This window comes from Heterocephalus glaber, unplaced genomic scaffold (genome assembly GCF_053883595.1).
Source record: "Heterocephalus glaber isolate CG9 unplaced genomic scaffold, H.glaber_assembly_v1.0 deba00000331, whole genome shotgun sequence".
Classification (NCBI taxonomy): domain Eukaryota; kingdom Metazoa; phylum Chordata; class Mammalia; order Rodentia; family Bathyergidae; genus Heterocephalus; species Heterocephalus glaber.
This window is the reverse complement of record NW_028258142.1, coordinates 431,016-458,247: the sequence shown is the minus strand read 5'-3', so window position 1 is coordinate 458,247 and position 27,232 is coordinate 431,016. Positions and strand designations below refer to the sequence as shown.

The window sequence follows — 27,232 nt, the reverse complement described above, 5'->3', positions numbered from 1 at the left end:
AAATCATACATTATGACCAAGTAGGCTTCATCCAAGGGATGCAAGGATGGTTCAACATATACAAGTAAATAAATGGAATGTACCATATAAACAGAAGCAAGGACAGAAACAACATAATCATCTCAACAGACACAGAAAAAGCCTTTGACGATATCTGACCTACATTCATGATCAAAACTCTGAAGATAGGAGCCAGGGATTTAGCTCAGTGGTGCCACCACCTGTCTTGCAAGTACAAGGTCAAATTCAATCCGCGGTACCAAAAAAAAGCTATTTATAAAAAAGTTACTGCCAACATATTAAATGGGCAAAAACTGAAAGCTTTTCCTCTAAATCAGAAACAAGACAAGAATGTTCATTATCACTATAGAGTACTTGAAACTTTAGCAAGAGCAATTAAAAGAGAGATGTGTAAGAAAGGAAGAAGTTAAACTATCTTTATACATAGGTAACATGATCCTTTACATAGAAGACCCAAAAAACTCCAGAGGACTCCTAGAACGAATTAATTCAGCAAGGCAGCAGGATACAAAGTCAACACAATATCAGTAATGTTTCTGTACACCAATAATGAAAACAATACTGTCCATAATAGCCTCAAACAAAATCAAATACTTAGGAATTATTCTAATGAAGTGAAAGACCTCTTAATGAAAACTATGGTACTCTGAAAAAAGGAGATTGAAGAGGACATCAGAAAATGGAAAGACATCTCCTGTTCCTGGATAGGCAGAAGCAATATAGTCAAAATGGCCATAATTTCAAAATTAATAGATTTATGCAATCCCAAATAAAATGCCAACAGTATTCCTCACAGAACTAGAAAAACCAATCCAAAAATTTATATGGAATCAGAAAAAATCCAGAATAGCAAAAGCAACAAGAGGATGTCAGGAGGAATCACAATCCAAGATTTTAAGCAATATTACAAAATTACAGTGATTAAAACCAGTATGGTGGGCCGGGGATTTAGCTCAGTGGTTTTGCCTCCTGGCCTGCCTCACAAGTGCAAGGTCCCAAGTTCGATCGCTGGTACCAAAAACAAACCAACAAATAAACAAACAGTATGGTAGTGGGACAAAAACAGACATGTTGATCAGTGGAACAGAATAGAGGATGCAGAAACAACTCTAGACATGGCCAATCATTTGATCTTTGACAAAGGGGCCAAAAACATATGCTAGGTAAGATAGCCTCTTTAATAAAAGGTGCTGGGGCAACTGGCTGTACACATGCAAAAGATTGAAGCTAGCCCCACATCCCTCACCGTGTATTAAACTAAAATCAAAATGGATCAAAGGTCTAAATATTGAAACAGAAACACCTAACCTGCTGGTAGATAAAATAGGGAAAACTCTTAAGAGGCAAGAACTCTCTGAACAGAACTCCAATTGTGCAAGAAATAACATCAACAATTAACAAGTAGAATTATAGTAAATTGTAAACATTCTGCACAGCAAAGTAAACAACAAATAGAGTGAAAAGACAACCTACAGGATGGGAAAAAAAAAATTTGCCAGCTACTCCTTGGATAGAGGTCTAATATCTAGAATATTAAAAGAACTCAAAATTAGACTCCTCCCAAAATAAAAGACCTAATCAAACAATGGGTAACTAAAACAGCCAGGCAGCCAGGTGTGGTAGCACCCGCCTATAATCTCAGCATTGGGAAGGCTGAGGCATGAGGATTCCCACAAGTTCGAGGCCAGCCGGATATATAGTGAGTTCAAGGCTAGCCTGAACTACATAGTGAGACTTCATCTCAAAAAAAAAAGGATAAACTTGACTCATTTGTAGGAAAATGGATGCACTTTGAGACTGTAACATTAAGTGAAATAAATCAGACACAAGCTTAAATATCATATATTTTTTCTTATATGAGAAACCCAAAGCATAAATAAAGAGGAAAATAAAAAATAGGTAATACAAAGTAGAGAGATGTATCTTCGCAAACGGGAAGGGACCCAAGAGATGGAAGGAGAGGAGGAGGACACTGGGGAAGGAGCTATAAATACAATTAAGATGTATTATATACGTGTACCAATTTCCTGTGGTGAAGGTAATCATTACATACTGCAAACATGTACTAATAAAAGTTTTAAAAAGAAAAAATATCACAAAGTTAAATTTTTTAAAAGCAAACAAATTAAAAATAAAATAAAGAACTGAAATGAACCTATTACCTAGCTAATGATATGCAGCAAAAAGAGCTTCTATTCCTCATGACTCACACCCTATCCTAGTGGGATGTACCTGAGGGATGTGTGATCCAAAGCATACAACTTCCCCAACCAAACCCCTATCCCAGAAACCATGCTGCTGCCAATATTGTTCTCAGACTGTGGCAAGCAGTGTGGGTTATGGCAAGCCTGGATGACAAAGTATCTGGTTACACTCAGGTTGAGAAATGGCATCAGAACATGGATAGGGCAGAGAGCTGAAACATGTGCTCAGTCAACCCTGTGTTCTGGGGTTGAATGGCCAGAATCAGTACTGTGAGCAGTCATGAAGCATTCCAACACACTTCCGTACCTCTGTTCACTGAAGACAACAAAAAGCAATCACTATCCAATAATCACCTACATCCGGGCTGGTCTCCAGATACCGCAGCTCTCAGAGAAGTGGCCCGTTCTGACCTCCTGTCCCGCACAGGAGGGAGGAAGGGTCCAGAAACCCCACACTGCGCTCCAAAGTCTCAAGAGCCACCAGAGAGGTTCCCACTGGTCACTGAAGGAACAATGGGACTTCAACAAGATAACAACAGTCAAATATCACACATTTCAATCCATACATTCAACATAATGCAGAAAAGTTACTTCAAGATACTAGCGCTTCCATTTGTGTCGGGAGCAATTCTACATGATTTTGGGAAAAAATCATTTCATAATCATATCACAATTAGGGCCTAGTTTTCCTGGCTACAACATGTCCAGATATAACTCCATTTTCACCTCCAGTCACACCTAAAACCTCAATGGTCCCGTGATGCTGTGATGCTCCAGGACAGGACCACACCAGGGAGAGACATCCTGGGAGGAACCAAATCTTCAACTGCACAGTTCCTCATTGTTCTAGGATCAGGGCTGCTCCCTGAGTCAATTGCTACTTTCGTTTCTGCTGATGTTCTGAATAAGGGTGTGGCAAGCTGGGATATGGGGTCTTTGTGACACAGAGCAACATTGATCAGGCCAAAGCTCAGCTTCTTCTCTAACTCTCATTTCTGTCTCTATATTAATTAATTCGCCTTGTGCTGTCATGTCTCGCAGGAGACTAGGACTTACTACAGAGGTTCTAGTAATGCCCTCTTTCCCTGTTCCCTACTGTGGGACTACATAACCTTTGTTCCTTTTCTCCAGCCCCACTGTGATTAAATGTAAGTTAATGGATAAAGATGCTTGTTAGTTTTGGGACACTAGATAAAATCTGTAACAGACCCAAAGTCCCAAAGTAAACTACTCAACTCCTTGTTTGCCCGGAACTGATGTTCCGGACCCCACAATCTATAGAACAAGCTGCAAATGTCTGCTGACCATAAATACGTGACAGTCGACCACCAACCTTTGTCCCCTTTTCTTTAATTCTATATGTTAACTTCCCCCTCAACCCCCTATAAAAAACAGCCTCGGACTCTGAGCCAGTTGCCTCTCTAAGCTATTTTGCTTTGGGAGTGCCGTCTGGTCAGACTAATAAAGGTCTGTTTTATTTTCCAACTTGTCCGGTGTGTTCCTTCCTGGGTGCTCTTCGCTGCAGTCAGCTCCTCGGAGCGTTTGGTAAGGCCCTCGGTCTTACACTACAAATTTGAAAGTTGATAAAGAGACAGACTGAGGAAAAAGACCTGTCTTTCTTTATAAATTATGCCCCTGGAAAGCTGAGCAATGGAGCCAGGGAGGTTCCCTGCCCAGAGGCTCTCCAGCAAGCAGAGTGAACAAGGACAGCCCAAACAAATAATGGATGTGGCATAAACTCCACAGCTGTCCACATCTCCAGACAGACAACCCAGCATCTATACTGGAAGAACATAGCAGTCCTGCAAAACCAGGAAGAATCACAAATGGTGGAATCAGCCTCTGGTTCCAACTGCTTTAAAATTCTTTTTAGGGGCCGGGGATTTAGCTCAGTGGTTTTGCTGCCTGCTGCGCAAGCGCAAGGTCACGAGTTGAATCCTGGTGGCAAAAAAAAAAAAAAAAAAAAAAAAAATTCTTTTTAAAGCCAGGCGTGGTGGCACACACCTGTAATCCTAGCACTTGGGAGGCTGAGGCAGGAAGATTGCCACAAATTCAAAGCCAGCCTGGGCTACATAGTGAGTTCAAGGTCAGCCTGAACTACATAGCGAAACCCTGTCTCAAAATAACAAAAACAAAAAAATTCCATGGGCTCCATTTACAGAATCCAGATCAAGCCCCCTCCACAATGGGCTTCCAAAACACAGCCCGCCCAGACCCTCAGTGCTGGGGTCTGTGGTTCTGCCTCTGGAGTGTGGCTGGAGCCAAGTACAGCAGACAAACCCCAGCCCACAGCTGACAGTGCACAGAGAAAGAGGATTGGGGAACACCTACAGATCAAGAAGCCCTAAATTGGCCAGGTGCAATGGCACACATCTGTAATCCCAGCTGCACAGGAAGCTGAGGCAGTAAGATCACAAGTTCAAGAATTCCCTGTACAACTTTGTGAGATCCTGTCTCAAAATTTAAAAAAAAGGACCAGAATGTAGCTCAGTGGTTAATGCCCCCAGTACCACAAAAAACAAAGACAATTTTAGAAGACAAAAACACTCATCAACAAAACTGATAAATGAAGACCTTTCAGCCAGTATGCCTGCGTCTGGATTCTGATTTAAGAAAACAAAGTAGCAAAAGAAATAGAAAATACAAGAGACAATTAGAAATCTGACACAAATGGGTAGGTGATAATAAGGGACTGCATTTTTTATGGGTACCAATGGTACTGTGCTTCCTACGGCCCTTACCTTCTGGAGGCCTATGAACCATTTACAACACAGTAATAACTGAAATTTGTTTTAAAGCCTGCAGGACAGGAGGTGAAATGGGGTTCGGCCAGGGGGAGACTTAATTACACAATCACACATGGGGCTTCATTTTACTCTTTCTCCAGTTCAGTAAATGTTTAAAATTTTCCATAATTAAAAGTCCAAATGAAAAGCAGTAACAGAAACATCCCCACCCACCACACTCAGGAGAGATGCTTCACTCTCCAACGTACAGACAAGTGCGTCTTCTGCCACTGCCCCACAGGGGACACCCTGGGCTCTGTGCCCTCCCCACCACTACACGAGCAGAGGACTGGGGAAAAGTTTCAGTGGAATGAGTTACTTTCAACTTCATTCTAATGTTGAAAATTATGCAAATTTTGTGACGGGTCAAGGACTGAAAAGGATAAAACTTAGAAAGTGTACCCAGTATGTTCAAAGCAGTCAATACGACTAGCAGAAGCTATTTTACTTTCACTTTACATTCCTGACTTCTTCAAAACGTGTACAATGAACATGCAATCTACATGTTCTTTGTAGTCAGACAACAATTAAACAATTGCATGTTTAATTTGTAAATTAAAACTTCCTTTTCATTTACAATTCTTTTAATTCTTACTTGCAAACTAAATTGACCTTCTAAATTTAAAAATCACTGTAAAAGACAGCTGGAAGGAGGCATGGCAATGCACACCTGTAATCTCAGCTCTCTGGGAAGCTGAAATAGGATGATCTCGAGTTCAACCCCCGTATGGACAGCTGAGTAACTTAGCGAGGCCCTGTCTTGAAAGAAAGAGAGAGGGAGGGAGGGTTGGTTGGGGATATAACTCAGTCCAAAGGCCTTGAATTCAACTCCCATTACCAGTAAGGTGAAAAAAAAAAAGAGCTGGGAAATGTTTAAACTTTTTTTTTTTTGGTACCAGAGATCGAACTGGGATCCTTCCGCTTGCAAGGCAGGCGGTGGAACTACTGAGCTAAATCCCCCACCCCTAAACTTTTATTTTTAGGCTAGCTGTCCAATGAGAACAATGAAAATATGTCTATTCAAAAGTTTCTTCATATATTATCCTTATATTCATGGTCAGTTTCCCAAGGCTCACAGCACCACCCCAGGGCATCCTCATTCTTAGGGTGACAATGTGTTCAGAACCAACAAGCTTCCTGTGAAGTGAAGCCACTGGCAGGAAAATGAAGCTGCCACCTTCCTAGCACACCAGCCAAGCAAATGCAGGACTGACATAGATGTGGGCTGACACCACAGAAGCTGGCCTGAGCTTCCTGGTCTTCCTACACCCACCCCTCCCCACTCCTGGCATACAGGAGGAAATGAATCCACACATTTCATTAAAAATGACCTCAGAGGTATATGGGGGCCCATGTCTTACACAAATAGGACATGGAATTATTTAAATTTTAATTGTACTCAAATACTAAAAGTACCAAAGATGTAAATTCCAAAAATTCTGAGACACAGCTGTCCCTATATAAGGTTTAGGAGAGAATTTAAGGCCCAGACAGGAGGCCAGGACTCAAGAGGTGTAGGGTCCTGCCTCCTCTTTGGAGCAAGTCCCCATGGGTAATCCAGAACAATGTCTCTATCTCAAGGTCCCTAACCTAAATCAATCTGCAGAGTCCCTTTGCCATGCAAGATCCCTGGATTAGATGGACATCTCTGGGGCCATTATTCTACCCATCATTTCTTAAGAAATCAGATTGCAGCCCTAGTCCTGGAAAGTAGGATTCACTATTAGAAACCCATTACCACTTGCTTTCCTGTCCAGACTCCCCTCTGCTGAGGCTTCAGGAAGTTGGCATGTCTTTATGCTTAAGAAGCTCCTCTCCTTGCACCTGCTAGTAAAGGTCAGACAAAACGCAGTGTACAGTGCAGGTTCCAAAAGGGAAATAAATATTTAGCTCTAGATTTGCTACAATATCTAAGACATACAAACTTGCTGTATGTGATATCTGGTATTGGTCACCATCAAGGCATACACGTGACTTTTCAAACAAGGTCACAAAACCTGCTGTTTTTTACAGCCTGGGACAGCACAAACATCAAGCAGGTCACAAGGCATTTGGGGCACAAATGCCTCTCAGCCTTCAGACCACATGAGAAGATGACTGAAGGACACCGCCTTCCTGCAGCCAGTTAGGACATCCTGTCCCGTGTTACGGCCAAGGATCAGAGGAGCATGGATCCAAACAGGAAGAAGCCTGGGCACAGGGAGAAGGGGCAAAGCTGTACAAGAAGCAAGCCCCAGTTATCTGAGCAGAGATGTGAAATCACAGCTCCTTTTGTTGCACAGTCTCTTGAGCAGCTTACAAAGTTCTGCTTTCCAGGCAGGATTGGCAACATAAAGCAGCATTAGCTCTGGCATAATTTAAATTCAAATTGCAACCAGAAGGCAGAGAACACAGTACTCAGAGGAGAGGAGAGATGGCACTAATAAGGAGAAAGGATAAAACATACCAAAAAACAGATATTAGTGTTCACTTTTATAGTAAAAATGACACCAATTGGTCCACACAACTCATCAGAGCAAGAGGCTGACCCACTTTCTACAAAGACTGAAACTGGCACTGTTCACCTCACTCTACAAACAGATGCACACAGAAATAGAGAAGAAAAGAACCTATCCAATGGGAAGAAAATAATGATCAGGAATAAAAATATAGGACCACCAATTCTCCAACAAGATTCCAGCTCCCCACTGTCCCCCAACCTACACAAACTGGGGGAAATAGTTCTCTAAGCAACTGCTGAGATTAAACATACACACACTCTTGCATTCAGTAATTAGAAGGGAAAAACAAGGAAAGCTCTAATCCTCTGTATGAGAAGCCTACAAGTCTGCAAGTTCAAATACAGAACATCAGATTGGAAGAAATTTTTACAAGGCAAAAGGCAAAAACAGGAAAAATTATTTTCTACGTTCTGCGTTGCCAAAAGTCAAGGAGCGGCATGTGTTAATAAGTACTTGCAAAGCGTGTAATTGTCCATCCTGGTTATAGAACTGCAGAGTATGCACATCCTATATATGTGCACTCCAGGTAAAGGAGAAACCTGGACCTACCAAAGCATGAATGGTGTACATTTAACAAGGCATGTGGGATAGATATGGCTAATGATAAAGCTGAAAGGGTGACCTGCATACAAACCACACACATAGTCAGCAATCAACTTCCTTCTCAAGCAACATCTCTCTGTGACAGGACAGGGCCAAGCTGCAGACAGAAGCATACTTCTGGTTCTCATACAGCATCAATACAATGAAAGAGGAGGAGGCAAAGATGAGTTAATACTTCACCCAAATTCCAATGCACAAACTCTAATTGTGAATTATTCACTATTACAAAATGTGTACAGTCATCTAACATGCTGAAAATACTGTCAATTATGGATAGTCACCACTTGGTGAAATGAAAGCTGCTTAGATAACATTAAAGTGGCTTTTATTTCACCAAATAAAAGAGACAAGTTTGTTCGTTGATATGGTAAGACTTTATTTTCAAAAGTTGTTAACCACCAACCTGCAAAGGAGCGGCGTTTTATGTTCAGCTCATTTGCCACGTGGACCTCAGTACAGAGTTTCAGCATCAGTAACATGGTCAGGATCATGATAATGCTTTGCCAAAGGAGGGGTGACTCAAAGTGCCTTCCAAACCTGAAGAGGTAAAGAGACCACATGTCAGGAGGGAAGCCAGACATCAGCCTCTACCAGCATATCCATGGGAACCTTTCCCCAGCCAGGTCTCAAGCCACAGCTGGTGAAAGAGGCCCCTGGGAGGGTTTTTGGTACCCACTGTGGCCAGAGGCGTGGCCTCTTATCTACACAAGGTGGAAGCGGCACAAGACCCCATAGCTCAGACAAGTGTGCCCTCAGGTCTCACTGACTCAAAGACAGTTCCAAGCCTGCTCTGGAGAAAGCATCCCACTGAACCTTCAACCTGGCTACTGTGACAAGGAACCTGCCAAAATCACACCATAAATTAAAACCAAAAAAGCAGTTCACAAAACTTAAGTGTTAACACTTTTGCCAGCAATTTATAAAAGACAAAAGTAGACACAACCTGGTTTTACAGCCCTCAAAGAGTGTGTCTGAAAGATCTGCTTAGGTAATAAGGAAAACTGTACAATCAGAGCAGAGAACTGACCCCCAATTCACCCAAGTACCACCAGTCAGCATCTGCAAGCTCACAGATGTAATTCACTGCCAGTGAATCATAACTCACTGAAGTCTCTGGGGGCAATCATGCTCCTCTGATGGGAACTTGTTGGGGTACGAGCTCCCAGCCCACGTCAGCTAGCATACCAAGTGAGGTGTGGTTCAAAGAGGGGCAGACTGCCAAGCGCAGTTCCCTCAACAGGTAACCAGGAAAGCCCCAGATCTTCTCCTGGGGTGTGGGAAGCCAAGACAGAATCCTCAGATTCCATCATGAGCACCCTGCAGCCATGGTCTCCACATGCCTCCTTGGAGCTTGTGAACCCAAAGGACCAAGCAGCTACCTGAGGCCAAGGAAGTTCTGGGAGCTAAAGGGAAAGCAGAGAAGTGAGAAATCTAGGACTAGGTGGTTGCAGGGGCCAGGTACAGACAAGTAGACCAGCTGCATCCCCAGGAAATATCACCCAGAATCTTGTGGCTTCATCAGTGCCCCTCCCCATGAGGCCATCAGGAAATACCAGGTAAGGAACCAAAACAGACTGAAGCAAGACAGGGTTGATGAGCCAAACACTAGGTCAAGACAGCATCCACCTGGCAAGAGGTACAGTAGTTATGACAGGGGTTTCTAGGCCAGAAGCACAAGTCGGGGTGCAGCAGGCTTATGCACTCTGCCCACAGGTAGCTCTGGTCACCATGCTGCTGTCCATGGGCCTAGGTACCTGGAACCCACCGTCTCCAAGCCTCTGTCTCTTCACCTGTGAGGGGCAGACCATAAGCCTAAGGTGTTGGGAGGCCACAGAGAAAAGCTGGATGGAAAAGAAGCTATGCTCCCATGCAACACTACAGCTATCACCTCAGGAGCAGACTGTTCCTGCCTCTCAGATGCAGTATTTTCCTTCTTATAGACAAGCGCACTGGCCAGCAATGGCAGAGGCTCAGCAGTCAACCTTCACCCTTCCTGCCTCCCACCGACATGAAGCCTAAGAACTTTGTTGGTGAGAGTCTAAGGCTCTAGGACCCAGCCCTGCTGCCCACCCTCCTCACTCACCTACCTGGCCCCTCTCTGCTTCTCCTCTATGTAATCATACCCTGCAAACATTAGCCACAAGGATCACTTGGCCTACCGCTGGCTTCTGATGCCACAAATGTCAAATCCTGACTGCATGTAGTGCATTGCCAAAGGAGGAATGTAAAAAATAAGGGTATGAGTTATGAAATTTTTTTAAACCCCCAAGTTTACAGCTAAATCAGCCCCTTCCTACAGAACTATAAAACCAACAAGGCTACGATGCTTTCCTTTCTGAAAGGCCTGGAGCTCTGAGGTGTGGGACCCAGCCAGCACTGGGAAGCCACTGAAGATTCTAACTGTCCTGTGGTGGAGGCAGCCACCAGCTCACCTGAGGCCTGCCACAGTCCCAATCAACTCTCCCTGCTCCACTACTCCCAACCCATAACTATATGTACACATGAGGGGGATGCACGTGCACGTGGTATGTTCAGTGTATTACACTCCTGCTAAAGCACAAACCCATGGCCTCAGGCCATGTCTGGCACATGGAAAACTCTAAAAACCTTGAATCAAAGAGACTGCTGACCTGGAGCCTGGAGGTCAGCAGGGATGGCAGCGGCAAGAGGCTCCAAAAAGGATAAACGGGTTATCACGTAGCCTTGGAGCAAGAGGACCTCTACACCCATGCAGCACAGGGCCCCGAAGATGAGCCCTGGTGACCATCTCCACTGGGAGCACCAGGACCAGTCATGAGCTAACTCCAGGACACTGGCCTCATTTCTGACCTCTCCAAACCAGACACTCAGATGTACAATATATATTTTATTTTCTTTACAATTTTAAACAATAAGCACACTGGAAGAAAACTCTCTAAGTAGACCGTCTTCCCATATGTTAATCTAACCTCAGGAAGTTCTCCATTATTTTGGAGGAACTTTATTCCATAATCCTCAAGATAAGCACAATGTTTCTTCACAACCTGAACACTGGGTCTGGGCTGGCATGGGCAGTCTGCCTGAGGGCCTGCCCCCTACTTCCTGTGCTCAAAGTAAACAACAGTTTTAGACAGTTATATTTAGGGATCTGCTTCCACTCAACCTTAGACTTAATTCATGCCACTTCAGTGCACCAAGCCATAGTCATGTGGCAATGAGAATACACAAGGTGGCTGAAAGCATGAATCTCTGTGTAGCAGCTGAAATGCTCACCATTTCCTTTGTCTTTCCTGTGAATGCAGGGTGGAGGAAGGAAGGAACCACCCTTAGCCCAGGGGAAAGGAGGAGGAAAGAATCTTGAAAATGTTTTAAACTGTAGTTAAACAAAACAGGGGTCTAACCCTAAATCCCCAGTACCGCGGAAGAAAAAAACAAAGAAAATAACTTCAATTTCCTTATCAGAATGCAAATATCAATAAGAGGAAGTTGGCCCAAGAGGAACAAGAAAAAATTGTCTCCATTTGAGTACTAGACAGAAAATCTGACTTTAAGAAACAGTCACACAAGAAGGCAGTGAGAAGGGCTGGCCAGGATGCCCCTCTCCACTGATATCCCAGGAGAACCTCTCTGCTACCCTTATTCATTTTATTGTCTTCTCACTCCCCCCCTCCCACTGGAAACTAAGGCGCAGGGACCCAGGAAGTACCAGATGAAGGGAAGCAGAGCATTACATAAAGAGGCAGATCTGAAGATTAAATTTGAGATCCTCAGTTCCACCTTTTCCAGGGAAATTTCATCCCAAGAAGTTCAGTGGCTCTGTTGGGGCTGCAAGACTGGCTAGCTGCAACCTAAGGTATAGAATGGATTCTCTAGAGGAATGAAACACCTTCACCCCCAGCCCTCGTTCCAGCTGAAACCCCAAGGAGAAAACTCTCTCTCGCAGAAGGCTCCCAGATAGGAAAGTCCCCAACTTACCAGAAGAGGATCCGTAAAATATTGGCCACCAGTAGCACCAGACACACATGAGTAGAGAAACCGTCTGCATTCTGAGTTCTCCGGATGTCCCTATACTGCGGGATGTACGGCACCACCCCTCCAAAGACTATGGCCCCAGAGGCCCCCCAGGAAACCAGCTGGTGCAGCGGGACCAGAAGCCAACCCAAGCCTTCCGCTTCCATGCCGAGCTCCGGGGCGCCCTGCCGGCTGGCTGACGTCCACCTGGCCCGAGCCCCTGCGCGCTCGCTGGCTCCAGATCCTGACGCTGACGGTCACCTCCACATCGTGGCCGCTAGCCTAAGCAATCCTCCAGCATCTGGCCCTGGCAAGTGAAAACAACAGTAAAGAAGTCCTGGTAGAATGCTGGCCCGCGCGACACGGCCTGGGAAAGACAGTGAGAGCGGTGCTCCGAACCCCCAACCCTGGAAGCCGAGGCCGACTTCCTCCTGGGAGCCAGCGCCCAGCCTTCTGCTTGGGCAGCCGGGGAGGGGGCCGCCGGGTGCACGGCCCTGGCTGGGAAGAGTGGGAGTAGGGTGACGGCCGAGGGCGGGAGGAGGCGCAGGGCCGCGGTTAGGGCGAAAGGAGGGGCGCGCAGCCCGGGGAGGGTGTGCGGCAGCAGCGGGTACACCGCCGCGGGCGGGATGACACTGCCGCGAGCGCCGCCGCGTGTGGGGGAGGGGAGGGGACGCGGCCAGGTCTGGGGCCTCAGGACCAGGGCCGGGGGCCGGACCGCGAGACCCGCCGGCGTCCTCAGCGTCCCGGGGGCGGCTCTGCGCGAACCTCGAGGAGAGGCGGGGCGGAGTGGCGAGCGGCTCCCGCTCCCCGACAGCGTGCAGAAGCGCCTTACCGAAGCCCTGTCGTCCCTGGGTCCGCACGTCCTCGTCCGTCTGCGCGCGGGAACCCCGCCCCTGGCGGCGTCACGATGGGTAGTCCCGCCCACTCCGGCGCGCTGGGCGGTGCCGCTGGCTCTTAGAGCGCGGCGGGGAAGGCGGGGCTGAGGTGTCCTGACCCGGAGCGCGAGGAGGAAGGGGCGGCTGTGGTGATGGGCCCTGCCTGGGCGACCGGGTTTGGAAAATACCTTTCTGGCCGCCACGTTTCCCGGCGAGGTGCCCAAGTGGATCAGTCATCACAGCCTGGACACTCCAGGGGCTATGTAGACGCGGCGAGTGGCCACCAAAAGCGGAGGACTTAGACCTGGGGTGGCTGGAGGGAGCACTGTCGCCACAGCCAGCGTCGGGCCTCGGACACCACCCTCGTGGTGATCCAGGAGGCTTCTACCCCGGAGGACCCTAGGATTCTTACACGCCTTCTCTGAATTAGCTGGTGTGGGCTGGTGTCCCTGGCCCAGATCCAAAGTTCGCAGGTCCGGAGGCCACTGAGTTCTGGAGGAATCCGACTGCTCTCAGCGGGGGCGGGGAGTCTCACCTCCAGGAAGCGGACACCCACCCGCGTGGGTCTTCGTTCCAAAGCCAGTGCCCAAGAGCGGCAGCCCGCAGGCTGTCACCGAAGTCGGTGTTCAGCAGACACATTGACTGACCGCCGCTGGACTATGCCTGGACTGGCATCAGTACTCCACGATTTGACGAACCTCTTCTCCACCCTCTGGTTATGTGAGGTCAACTGAAGAGTGTGCATTTACAGAACAACAGAGGAATTCCTGACTATCACCTGACCTCAGGATGGACTCTGGCTGCCTGGGAATGCTGCAGTCAGAGGAGCCAGCAGCACAGAGGACGACTCCAAGCCCTCTGGAAGCTTCACCTTCACCATCGCTGACTCTACAGCAAGTACGCTGGTCTCCCCAGAGAATAATGTGCCCTGGGTGCCATCTTTGGGAAGCTTGTGCCTGGGCTTCCTCAGCCCATACATTGCTTCTCAAGATCTTCTGTGGAGATCAAGATGTGAGAAATTAGTCATCTAAAAAGAAAGAAAATTTGCTTTTTCCTCTTTCTGTTGCATTTCCAAGCAGTTCTAGAACACGGGGGTCTGGGACATGCTTGGAGGCACCTGCAGTTGCAGTATCCTGTGCTACAGGTACCTCAGTTACACACAGTAATTCCATTTCTGTAACATCTTTAAAGTGCCAACCTTTAAAAATGGTGAAAAGATCAGTGGTTGCCAAGGGTTCATACTGAAGACAGTGTGGGAGGGAGGTGGTTGGGCTATAAAGGACAAGACCAGGGTCCTTGCAGTGATGGAATATTCTGTTCTGTATCTTGGCTGTGATGATGGAAATACACGCCTACACGTGTGATGAAATTACATGGACCCAAACACACAAGTACAAGAGAACCAGGCAGCATGAACAAGATGGATGATTACATAGAAGTCATGTCCTCCTTGTCATGCAGTGCTAGAGTTCTGCAAAATATTACTGTGGGGGAAACTTGCTAAGGGACACAGGAGATCTACTTTTTCATTTTGCAATCTTTTTTTTTTAGTAACTGGATGCAGATCTACAGTTACCTCAAAACCACAAAAAAACTTGGTAAGAAGTAGCATAGTACTAAACTACCATCCTACAGTGGAGAGACCTGGCTGTAGGGCTGGCTTCGTGTACCACATAGGCCCTGCTGAGAAGCAGCCATAACTCATTTAAGGTTGAGTTGTTACCATCTGAAGTTTTTTATAACTTCTGTCTAGAAGATGATCTGAGAATAAAATAGTGACCATCTCACATCTTTTTGGGTTTACACATGCACGTAGCCAATGTGCCACAAAGAGGCAGAGGCGTGCACACAAACTACCAGTCAGTAGTTCCTAGCTCCATGGATTTATACCGAAGATTATAAATCCATTAGCAAATGCTTTAAGCACCACAAATCTCACCTAGATGTGTAAACTACTATATGTGCATATATGTCCACACCAGTTAATCCCCCCCCCCCCACACACCCCAATTAAGAAATCTGCAGACTTTCATGAAGGTTACATCAGGGCTCAATGCAGTTCCCACCTCCTCTTTACAGGGAAAGAGATTAGTCAGTCTCCACCCGCTCATTTAGCAAATATTTAAGTAACCACAATGTGTCAGGTATTGTGCAAGATAGGTTATCAGTTTTCCATATCAATATTGAAGTTTGAAGTCCAACACAATGATGGGTACAAGATAACAGAGATGAAAGCTGGCAGCCAAAAAACCCTACATAGTCACACCTCCACTCTGAATCCCAGAACACACAGGTAAAACCACATCCCAAGGCCTGGAGTGTGTAGCTCAGTGAAAGAGCCCTTGTCTAGCAGACATGGGCTCTGGGTTTGGTTTCCAGCACCACAAAATACACACAGAAAAGGCCAAAATTAGTAAGATACGGTTTCTATTCTCTGAGAGTTAATAATCTTGCATGGGATAAAGTCACACACAAAAATAATGCTGCATATTCTAAACGTAATGAGCCTTGTGCTGTCTGCTGATCTTGGGATTCAGGTCATCAGCCAGTTTCTGAGAAAGACCTGAAAAACAGACCTTTTTCCTCTAGGCCCTATGGCCTTTCATGGTAGCTAAAACTTTCTGCATGCCAACAAGGGGCTCCTAAGCTCAAGTATTTTCCCCAATAGGTGGGAAACGAGAACAGTCACCCAGGGAACTCTGCTCTATTGTTAAGAGGATCCAGGCATCAGGTTCAGAACCATGAGGCATCCAGACAACTTGCAGATACTAGGAAATGGAAGGAAGACAAGCCCATGTTGAGCTTTGAGGTAGGATCAACTGTGTACCCCAGAATCTATGTGCACATCTACAATGTGAATGGGATCTTATTTAGAAACAGGGTCTTGGAGATGTAATTAACAGTTAAGATGAGGTCATACTGGAGTAGGACGGCCCTAAGGCAATCATTGGTATAGAAGGACCACAACATGACACAAGGACAGAAGCAGAGAACAGATTGATACAGCCGCAGCTAGGGAATGCTTAGAGCCCCCAGAAGGTAGAGAGGCAGGAAGAATCCTCCATTAGAGTCATGGAGGGAGTGCAACCCTGGCCACACCTTGATCTTGGACTTCTGGCCTCCAGAACTGTGAAACAAGTTTCTGTTGTTTTAATCCACCCAGGTACAGCAGCCCAGAAAATTCCCTCAAGCCTCTAATAGCTATTCCTTGCCCAGGTGGAGAGCAATACTTCACCCTCAGTTTTGCCCTGGAGTTCTGATGAGCACCTCTCCAGGGTAAGGTTTGCAGGTGCTGGCAGCAGTACCTGGCCCTGTGTGGGATACAGGTCCCCAGGCGCCACCCTGGACCTGCTGACTCTCATCCTTCCAGTTTGGGAACTAAGTTTGACGAGCCTCAGGTAGTTGTTAGGTCCACACAAATTTGAGAAGGTCAGTCTCAACAGATATTAAGGATCTGTCTTACCCTGTGGAGAGGAGGAAATTTATGGTAGACAGGATATGAGTAATCACAAGTAGGTGGAGACTTGGGAAGTCTATAGATTTCCTGTTAAAGCAATAAATGCCTTGGAGGCAGTGTAGGAGACCATTTCCAGGTATGTGCAGATCATGCTCAAAAACCAGGTGTTTACTTTTTTTTAAGCAAAACACTTATTGGTACATTTTTGATATACGTAATGATAACGTTCATCATAGGGCAGGTGTTTGTTTAATCAACAGCCACACCCCTTTACTGTGGGTGGGTGGGTGGTACATTCTGATACCTGGTCATCTAGCAGAAGGTTCCATCCCTAGAATCCCAAGCTGGCTGGAGGCCTGTGTTCTCAGAGCATCCGTGAACATTTTGGGGATCACAAAATAGTTTGGGAAACACAGCTCCATGCAAAATATACATTTATAATTTTACCAAAGTGGTACCTAGTAGACATGCATCCTAGACATCTTCCAGTGTCAGTAATCCTGGTGAGTATGATGGACAGTCTCCATTTACATGCAGTGTCTGTGCTGGCTTTAGTTGTGAGGATGGTCCATCAGCTAAGTGATCAGCCCATGTGGGTGGACATTTAGTGTACTTCTTACCTTGCTGTTATCATAAAGGGTACATACATAGACTAGTAAGTGGTATCCTCATACCACTCATCTAATACTTAGCCAGTTAGCTCTCTGGTGTGGAATTGTCGGTGGGCCATGCACAGAGTGACAAACTGATCAGAACAGTCACACATTTACCCACACACATTGTTGAGTGCAGCCTTTCCGAGGCAGGACCAGTTTGGAGTGGCCCACATGTGGGCAGTGAGCTGCTGCAGATTGGAGATGCTGCAATGTAATGTAAAATTGTAAATAAAAAATTGTATTTAATTTCCTTAATATTCTATTGTTTAAAATTTTATTATTAAATTTCATTGTAAAATTGTAAACAAAACCCTAAAATTGCACATATAGCATATGTACATTGTACCTACAGTTCATCACTCAATATAGTCACCTATACTATACATTTTTATATAACTCATATATATATATATTTATTTATATATTTGTTTTGTCTGTATCTGCAGTACCGGGTATTGAACCTAGGGCCTTTGCACTGAGCTACATCCCCAGACCTTTTTATTTTTTTTATTTTGAAACAAAGTCTCATCAAATTGCTAAATTTTCCAGGCTGGGCTTGAATTTGCAATTCTCCTACCTTAATCTCCCAATTGTTGTGATTACAGATGACACCCAGTTTAATGCCACTTTTATTATCTTTTAAATAAATTACAGCCTTAGACTCTGAGACCAAGCATTTTACTTAGTTACATTGTATATTTTCATAATTTCACATTACATTGTAGCATTTTAGATTCAACAACTCACTGCTCCCTCCTAGGCCTGAGTAAGTCACCAGAATATGGGCACATTTATTAAATGCCCTACCCAATTTATATAAGCGATGCCTTACTTTTTAATGTGTATTCAACAGTGGCTTATGATGCAATTTAAATTTGTTTTACACCCTAAACAAATCACAGTAGCATATTGGACTGTCCAGAGTTGCAACACTGAGGACCCTTGGTCCTTTCTGCTTGTTGGGAGATTTAAATGAGTCCCCCTTTCTTGCTCTCCTAAATCCTGTCTTCATTCCAAAGCTTTAGGCCAAGTGGCTGCACATCAAAACCCCAGAGGGCTTTCAAAGCAGGAATGCCAAAGGCCTGTCCCCTGCCATGTTAAAGATGTGGTGGGAGCAGCCCTCCCAGGGCTCCTAATGTTAGGTCAGATTTTAAAGCCACTATCTTTAATTCACATGATACACAGTCTATCATTCAGTACTGCTCCTTCCTGGGAAGACTGTATACCCTAACTGGGACTAAAATTGCACAATAAATTATAGTTGATACATTAAAAATGATAATAGTTGATGCATTAAAAATAATAGGTGATGCATTAAAAAATGAAAGTTTAGACATGAAAATATTGCAACTATTTTAGAATAAGTAAAAGATGCAAAAAAAAGTGTGGGCTCATCCCCTAACATTCTTCTTTTACAGATTTTTTTCAGTGAGAATTTTCACAAATTTCACAAATTTTGTGCTGCTGGAAAGAGCAGCATAAAAAACTCCCTGCACCTAGCATAAGAGTCATCTGATGAGCATGATGAAATGAAAATATAGCATCTCAGCTGAGTCAGCAGCATCCCTTCTTTCCTGGTGATTAGGGTGCACCCCAAAACTAGTGACATCTTAGATTTGAGATCTCAAGTGTGTCCACAGGGCACCTGGGCCTTTCCTTGGGCATTCATGCTCTTAGGAGAGAGCTTTTTCCTCCCTTTGTTGTACTGTGATGTTCTCACCTATGAAAAGTATCATGTAGTTTTCTAATTTAAACTTTGTTCCACATTTACCTGCTCCATAGTCTGTCTTTGATTCTATAAATAGGAACTTTAGTCTTAGAGAATACTTATTTCCTGATTGTCCTCATACCAGGGAAATATCACTTAATGTCTACAGCTCCACAGCAATTTTAATATTCTTTAGTATTTAATGTACATTTTCAAGGTCCGTATCAAACAGTGCCCTGTGTTTCTTGCTTATTGATTTACGTACCACCCAGGGAAGCTTTTTACATTTATGCTAAGCCAAACATAAGCAAGAAAGCAAACTTTATGAAAATAATTACATCAAGCCCAAAGACACAACTCTGCCTGTATCTGCCAATGAATTCTCCAGTAGCTGTAGATCAAGACTATGAACCATTGTCTCCTCACTGTGCTCCTAACAGGAGGCGATCACTTTTGTCCCTGCAGTGTCCTTATGGTCTTTGGGCATGTGAGCCTTCACCTCAAGCAGGCTGCTCAGCCAGCCTGCATAAGGACCTCCGCTCCTAAGTAACCCATAGAGAAGAGAAATTAGTAATTTTTAAATGTGAGAACTGAGATCACTCCACCAATCGAATTAGAAGCTTTAGAGAAATAGAGAAAGTTGTGAAAAACATCTGGTAACATATAGTTATATTCTTGTTATTTATTAGTCAACAGAGGCATGGAAGGGAAATTCCCCCCAAATATCTTTTTAGATACTTTCCTGAAAATTAAACATAAAACAATTGTTTAAATGTTGACTGACAATATCATATAGATAGGTTTCACTTTAGTTTTTATGAAACTTGTAACATTGCCCTTCCACAGACTCACATGACCTCCTAAAGATTTGAAATTTAATATTCTTTTTTTTTTTTTTTGATACCTGAGATCGAACTCGGGTCCTTGTGCTAGTGAGGCAGGCAGCAGAGCCTGAGCTAAATCCCGGCCCTGAAATTTAATATTCTAAACAGTTTCCCAATTCTCTCTTCACTCTCAATGGCTGTGTCTCCCGTGTAGGAATAAAACTGGTCCCTAACCAGGCAGTGTAGGTACTAAATGAAAGATGTTAATTCCTGGGAGAGAGTATGTGGTTCTTAGACTTTCTGAGTAGGTTCCCATCAGGTGAGAGAGGTAAAAATCAAGAAAGAGAAAAATGGATTTTCTTTTAAAATCCACTGGGAGAAGGAAAGAGAACAACAGGTTTCCTAGGTCCTAGGGTTTCAATCTGGGGAGCTGTACTTCAAAGAAAGGATTGTGGGAAAATACTCATGCTGTGAAACTCACCATCTCAGCCATTTCTAAGGACGAAGTTCAGAGGCACTGAGTACACTCTCCATGTTTCGTAGCAACCACCCTCCATCTCTAGGACTTTTCATCTTCCCAAACTGAAACTGTCCCTGCTAATACTGACTCCCCGTGCCCCTTCCCAGTTCCTGTGCCCATCATTCTGTTCTGTCTCTATAGAGTGAATTCTCTGAGTATTTCATATAAATGGAATCATGCAGTATTTGTCCTTCTATGTTGGCTTTATTTCATCAACTATAATGTCTTCAAGGTTCATCCATGTTGTAGCATGTGACAGATTTCCTTCCTTTTTAAGGTTCAGTTATATTCCTTTCTAAAACTTTTATTTTAATTTATTTGCTGGACTGGAGATTGAACTGGGGGACCAATGAGCTACATCCCCAGCCCTTTTTCTAATTTTTATTTTGAGACAAGGACTCATTACTAAGTTGCCCAGGCTGGGACTGAACTTGCAGTCCTTCTCCCTCAGTCTCCCAGAGTGCGGGGATTTCAGGCATGTACCACCATGCCCTGCTCCACCATATATGTATACACTACACTTTGTTTATCCAGTCACCTGATAAACAGGATGGACACTTGTGTTGCTTCCTCCTTTTGGCTATTAATGCTACTGTGAGCAGATATCTGCTGGAGACCTACTTTCAATCCTTTTGGGTATATGTCCAGAAGTGGAATTTCTGTATTATATGGCCATTCCGTGTTCATTTTTCGAGGAGTTCCCATACTGTTTCCCGCAGTGGCTGCACAACTTGACATTCCCAACAGTGTATACAAGGATTCCATTTTTTTCATTTTTCTTTCTTAATTAATTTTGTACTGGGTATTGAGCCTTCACACTGAGCTATAACCCAGCTCTCTCTCTCTCTCTCTCTCTCTCTCTCTCTCTCTCTCTCTCTCTCTCTCTCCTATTGACAGTGTTTTGCTAAGTTGCCCAGGGCAGACTTGAACTTGTGATCCTCCTGCCTCAGCCTCCAAGGCTGCTGAGATTAGAAGCATGCTCCACTATGCCTAGCCACAACACCACAACAGCTTTTAATTTTCAGGAAATCCAGTTTGTGAACTTGCTTGTGTTTTTGGTGTCATATCCAAGAAATCATTGCTAAACCCAATGACATGAGCTTTCCCTCTATTTCTTTTTTCTAAGAGTTTAACTCTTATGTTTTGGTCTTTCATACTTCTTTTATTTTTATTTTTATTTTTATCTTTTGTGGCAGTGCAGGGGATTGAAGCCTAGGTCTTATGTATCCTAGACAAGCACTCTACCACTGAGATTCATACCAGCCCTTTTTAAAATTTTACTTTAAGACAGGGTCTTGATAAATCACCCAGACCAGCCTCAAATTTCCAATCCCTGTACTCAGCCTCATGAGTGGCTGGGCATGCTTGGCCTTTAATCCATTTTCAGTTAATTTTTTCACGATGTAACATAAGGGTCCAACTCCACTCTTTTGTACATGGATATCCAGTTTGGGAAAGATGTACCTTTATGCTAAAGAAAATCAAGCTGTGCTTTATAATAAAAATCATTCACTCAGGGCCACATCACCCCATCCATCCAAGGCCCTGACTCCTGACTTCCCCCTGTGATCTAAGGGCACTCCACAATCTCAGAATGAAGGCTCCTGGTCATACTCACACGGAACAGAATAGGTGAGGGAAGGCAGCAGCAGAAACTGTGAGCAGCAGCAGCTTCTAACCTGCCTGTCTTTTCTGCTGGCCCACTGGCCAGGCAGGGAAGGGGACAATGGGCCCCTCAGTGCTGGGCCTTAAGGCCCTCCTGGGCTCCCTGGGCCTGGCCTGTGCTTTGATCTCAATCTCATGCATAAAGTGAATAACAATATTTGCTTCAAATGAGCTACTCTCCAGACTTCATGGGAGTATAGAAAATAGTATTACTTCCTCCTCCAGTAATGGCATTTAGGCATCTCTCTTTCTAGGAAATCTTTCCTACTTCCCCAGGGAAACTGAGTATTCCTTACCCATTCCCCGGTTGTGCCCTAGTCACACTTCCCACAATGCCTGGAAAACTGTAGCACTTAGGCACATCCCACCCTGAGGTGAGAGAGAAGAAATAAAGATAGGTAGAAAGGAGACAGGAAAATCATAATTTAAAAATTGTAATTGTGAGAAAACTACAACTTCAGGACACAGTTGAAGTTGCCCAAGGTTCTCTATATCTGTACTACCTAAGGTTCTTTATGCTTCTTTTCTTCCAGGTCCATTACACTGCAAATCCCTTAAAGATACTTTAAACCCATATATTAACTAAGTTGATAAGGTATAGAGCAGAAACTTCACCTTAATATAGAGGAACAGATTCAAAGGTTTCAAAGAATGCTTTTAGGCAATACATCTTAGATCACCCATCTTAAAAATAGAACAAAACAACAAAACAAAACAAACAAACAAAAAACTGGGCCCATACCTTTCTCCTATAAAATGAGCCATTGTCTTTATACCTATGAGTGAGCTATATTTTTCTCCTGTAAATCAAGCCCAATTCTCTATATATTTACAAATCTCACAGATTTCCATCGCCCAAAACATATAAATATCCTCAGCTCCTGACTATAGGGCACTGCCCCCACCCTGCCACCGACCTACCTTTTCTGGTGCTGAGGATTAAACCCAGGGCCTCGAATGTGCTAGGTAAGGGCTCAAACACTGAGATATATCTCCAGCCCATGAACTCTCTCCCTTTAGGGTCTGTACTTTGTTTCTGTGAATGTGTACTTTAAATTCTGCCTAATAAACCACTTTATGCTTCTAACACATCCTGAACATTTTTTTTTCTGCAATGGAAATCTCAAGCCTGCAACCTGCTCTGTGGGTGGGGTGAAAACGTTCTCCATCTCCACTTTAGGGGCCTCCTTGGACCCCATCTGATGGCAAAATCTCATGAAGGTTCAGTGTCTATTCTCTCTCACAAGCCTCACCAGCATGACTCCAGGTTCTACACTGGCCTGGTGTTGCACGGTGTCCATGGTGAGCACAGGTGCTGTGTACCGTGTGATAAAGGAGCTCCAGAAGAGCTGAGAGTGGCACTGATGGGCTGTTTCAACTACCTGGGTCTTGATCCCTTCAGCCCCCGGTGACCACCTCCATCCCCAGCCCAAATAGCATCTGGTTTCTCTTTGAAGGTGGCTATGAAGAGATGGGAGGAGAGATGGGGAGAAAAGTTTGCAGCTGCCCACAGAAGACACTGTACAATGAGAGACAGGAAGTGCAAGCTTGTGATGTTTGTGTTAGAAACATAGTTTGGTTTCAAGGACTCAACCATCTATTTCAGAGGCAAAATGAAGGACTTTGCCACCCCTGCAATGGCTTCATTTCCAGAATCTTCCATTTCTAAAGAAACTACCCTGTAATAGTCCTGAGTCATCTCCATGATACCCTGCTGAGGAGCAGACACTGTTGTCTACTCAGACCTGCTAAGCCTCTCTGTTGAGACCTGGAGTCTCTGCTTTCACAGCTGACAGGACTGTCGGGTACATCAGATGGCAGCTGGTTTCACTCAGACTGGTCTAGAGGCTTGAACTGCAGGATCATGAGGCACACCAGCTGGCCCTGGGAATCTCCCCAAGGCCTACTTCAGAGGAGAGAGGCTCAAGCAGGTGGAGCCAGAGGATCTTCAGCCTTCTGCGTTTCTAGATCAAGACTCCTGCAGCCAGGCTGCTCTCCAGCCTGTTACGGTGTCATAACCCACAGAGCATAATCCCATGGAGTACATGTTCATTGGCCAGAGCTAGTTGGCACTAGTTGCTGACTGGCTGACTGGATCCAGCTCCAAGGGGCTCACCAGCTCACCAGTGTCCCTGACCAAGGCAGCAGGTGTCAGAAATATCTTACAACTGTGAACTGAATGGACTCTGCCTGCAAACAAGGAGTGAGGTGCCATTCAGCTGGGGAGCAGTCTCGTGCCCTCAGAGAGACTGGGAAACTGCTTGTTCGCCCTCCTCACTGCAACCCCCACAAAGGCACCTGTCTCCTGCACCAGCAGGCAGATGTGGGGCCATGATTATGTGGGCCATGATTATGCTGTCACTGAAGTGAAAATGCAAAGGGAGTTTCTTCTAGAAAGAAGGACAGAAGGAAGGAAGGGAAGGGAGGGCTGTCTGACTGGTTTGTACCTATGGGCTGAGGATTCACCCAAAGCCCTGCCTATGTCTGGGCTCTAGACATCAGGTCCAAGCCCTGCCATCCCCAGAATATTCTCCAAAGAGTTGTGAGGGGCTGAAGCCAAGTCAGCTGCTGTAGTGGTCTTGTCTCTCTCCTGAATCATTTCTCCTCTTCTCTCCTTAAATTGGCTTGGTCCAAGTCCTTGAAACTGAAGTATGCTTCTAACAGAAACACCACAGGCTTGGATTCCCTCTCTCTCATTGTCCAGCATCTTCTGTGGGTGACTGCCAACTTTGCTCCCCATTGCTCCTCCCGCCTCCTCATAGGCTCCTTCAAGGAGAAACCAGAGAAACCAGTTGTCTTAATAGAATCCCTCACCTTAGTCCACTGTGAAGAGGGCCTGGGGCCCTGTGCCTAGCCAATGTACCTCTCAGCCAGCTTCCACAATTCGCATCTAGCCTACAGAACTCAGTGTTTCCATTGCAGGTCCTCTTGGAGAAAAAAAGAAAGAAAAAAGCATGAAAAGGACACAGAAAATGACAAAATAGCCATGCTTTAAAAAAAAAAAGCAGGGCCGGGGATTTAGCTCAGTGGTTTCGCTGCCTGCTGCACAAGTGCAAGGACCCGAGTTTGATCCCCGGTACCAAAAAAAACCAAAAGCATAAATTTATAGCCTCACTGAGATATTCAATTCACTCATTTAAAGTTTGTAGTTCATAGCCGGGCACAGTAGTGCATGCCTGTAATCCTAGCACTCAGGAGGCAGAGGCAGGAGGATCTCCTCGAGCTCAAAGCCAGCCTGGGGATACATGGTGAATTCAAAGCCAGCCTGAATTACATAGTAAGACCCTGTCTCAAAAAAACAAAATAAATAAATAACACAATTCAATGCTTTTTAGTATATTCACAGGGTTGTGCAGACAGCCATCACCACAACCTAATGTTAGAACATTTATGTCCCCCCAGAAGTAACTTTTTCTTCCCATTTAGTTTATTGGCACGTTTTAAGTATACAATGCAGGTACATTCATCATTGAGATCTTGTACCTGTGCATGGTGCATCTCGGTTCTTATTTTTTTCCCCATTCCGCTGCCCTCCTTTCACCCCCTCCACCCTGCCCTATTTACAGACTTTGATTCCATGTTTTTCCTTTTCTCATATTTTTTCTTTTTGCTTCCTTCCTTTCCCCTACCCCTCCCTCTTCCCCTACTCCTTTAGTCATTTTCTTCCTATTTCACAATATCAATTATACATTTTGATTCTCATTTACACTTTTAGTTTTTCACACCAGAGAAACTATTCAGCATTTACACATGTGTCCTACTTATTTCACTTATGAGTATGGCCTCAATGTGCATCCACTTAGCTACAAATGTCTCCAGTTTCTCATTCTTTATGGCTGAGTAGTATTCCATTTTATAAAAAAAACCCCACATCTTCTTTATCCAGTCTCCAGTTGATGGGCACTTGGGTGGTTTCCAAGTTTTAGCTATTACAAACTATGCCGCTATAAACATGGGTGTGCATATATCACTGTGGTATGATTCTTTTAATTCTTTTGGGAAGATCCCCAGTAGAGGAATAGCTGGGTCAAACAGGACTTCCAATCCTAGTTGTTTGAGGTATCTCCATATTGATTTCCATAGTGGTTGCACCAGTCTGCACTCCCACCAACAAAGAGAAGGGTTCCTTTCTCCCAACAACCCCACCAGCATTTTTTATTGGTTGATTTCAGAATAGCAGCCATTCTTTCTGGTATGAGGTGGAATCTCAGCATTATTGTCATCTGCATCGCTTGAATGACCAGTGATATTGAACATTTTTTCATATGTTATTTGCTGCTTTTACTTCTTTGCCTGAGAAACATCTGTTCATTTCAGATGTCCATTTTTGAATTGGGTCTTTATATTTTCGGGATCTGATTATTTTAGTTCTCTTTTTTTTTTTTTTTGGTACCGGGATCGAACTCGGGACCTTGTGCTTGCAAGGCAAGCGGCAGAACCACTGAGCTAAATCACCGGCCCCTGATTTTTTTTTTTTTTAGTTCTTTATATATTCTAGATAGTAGACATTTATCTGAAGAACAGCTAGTAAAAAATTTTCCCTCATTGTAGGTTGTCTCTCAGCTCTGTTGGTGGTTTGTCTTCTGGCACCCATGCGGCTCACCTTCCCTGCCCAGGAGCTTGGGATGGTGGCGGGGGAGCTTCCTTCCGGGTTCTGGGACCGGCTCAGCTTCTCTTCCCTAGGAGCCTGGGATGGAGGCGGGGAGCTTCCTTCCGGGTGCTTGTTGGTGGTTTCTCTTGCAGTGCAGAAACTCTTTAATAAGATGATATCCCAGTTGTTGATTCTTTGTGCTAGTTCCCATGCTATTGAGGATTTGTTCATAAAGTCCTTTCCTATGCTAATGTCATCAAGAGTTCTACCTAACTTATCTTCCAGCAAGTTTAGTGTTTCTGTTTTAATATTTAGATCTTTAATCCACTTCAATATTCATTTAGTGCCTGGTGAAAGATAGGGGTCTAGTTTTAATCTTTGGCAAGTTGAAATCCAGTTTTTCCAACACCACTTATTAAAGAGGCTATCTTTCCTCCAGTGAGGATGGTTGGCTCCTTTGTCAAAGACGAGGTAGCTGAGTATGTCTGGAGTTGTTTCTGTATCTTCTAGTCTATTCCACTGATCCTTGGGTCTGTTTCTTTGCCAGTACCATGCTGTTTTCATCACAGTGGCTTTGTAGTACAGTTTCAAGTTGGGAATTGTGATAGCCCCTGTCATGACCCTGTTGCCTAGAATTGCTTTTGCTATTCCAGGTCTCTTCTGGTTCCAGATGAACTTTTGGACTATTTTCTCTAGTTCTGTGAAATATAATGTTGGGGTTTCAATCAGGATTTCATTGAATCTGTATAGCAGTTTTGGAAGTATGGCCATTTTCACTATATTGATTCTTCCTACCCAGGAACAGGGGATGTCTTTCCATTTTCTTATATC

General features: G+C 44.6%; 1 protein-coding gene across 7 annotated transcripts in view; it reads right to left on the bottom strand.

Moving 5' to 3' along the window:
* Positions 1-13,305, bottom strand: part of Slc66a2 (solute carrier family 66 member 2) — a 43,116-nt gene extending 29,811 nt beyond the window's left edge. Inside the window, exons 1-3 of one of the 7 annotated variants that reach the window (XR_015443023.1) lie at positions 12,938-13,086; positions 12,070-12,412; positions 8,519-8,652 (exon numbers count right to left, since the gene is read on the bottom strand). Coding sequence is in view for 5 of the 7 variants with exons in the window: in XM_087190958.1 (XP_087047084.1) it covers positions 8,519-8,652; positions 12,070-12,272 (337 nt within the window). In the remaining 2 variants the exon portion in view is untranslated. Of the gene's footprint in view, positions 1-8,518; positions 8,653-12,069; positions 12,413-12,870; positions 13,087-13,168 lie in introns of those variants that run through there. The other 6 variants (XR_015443022.1, XM_087190958.1, XM_087190970.1 and 3 more) reach the window with 6 other exon arrangements.
* Positions 13,306-27,232: the final 13,927 nt, after the last annotated feature.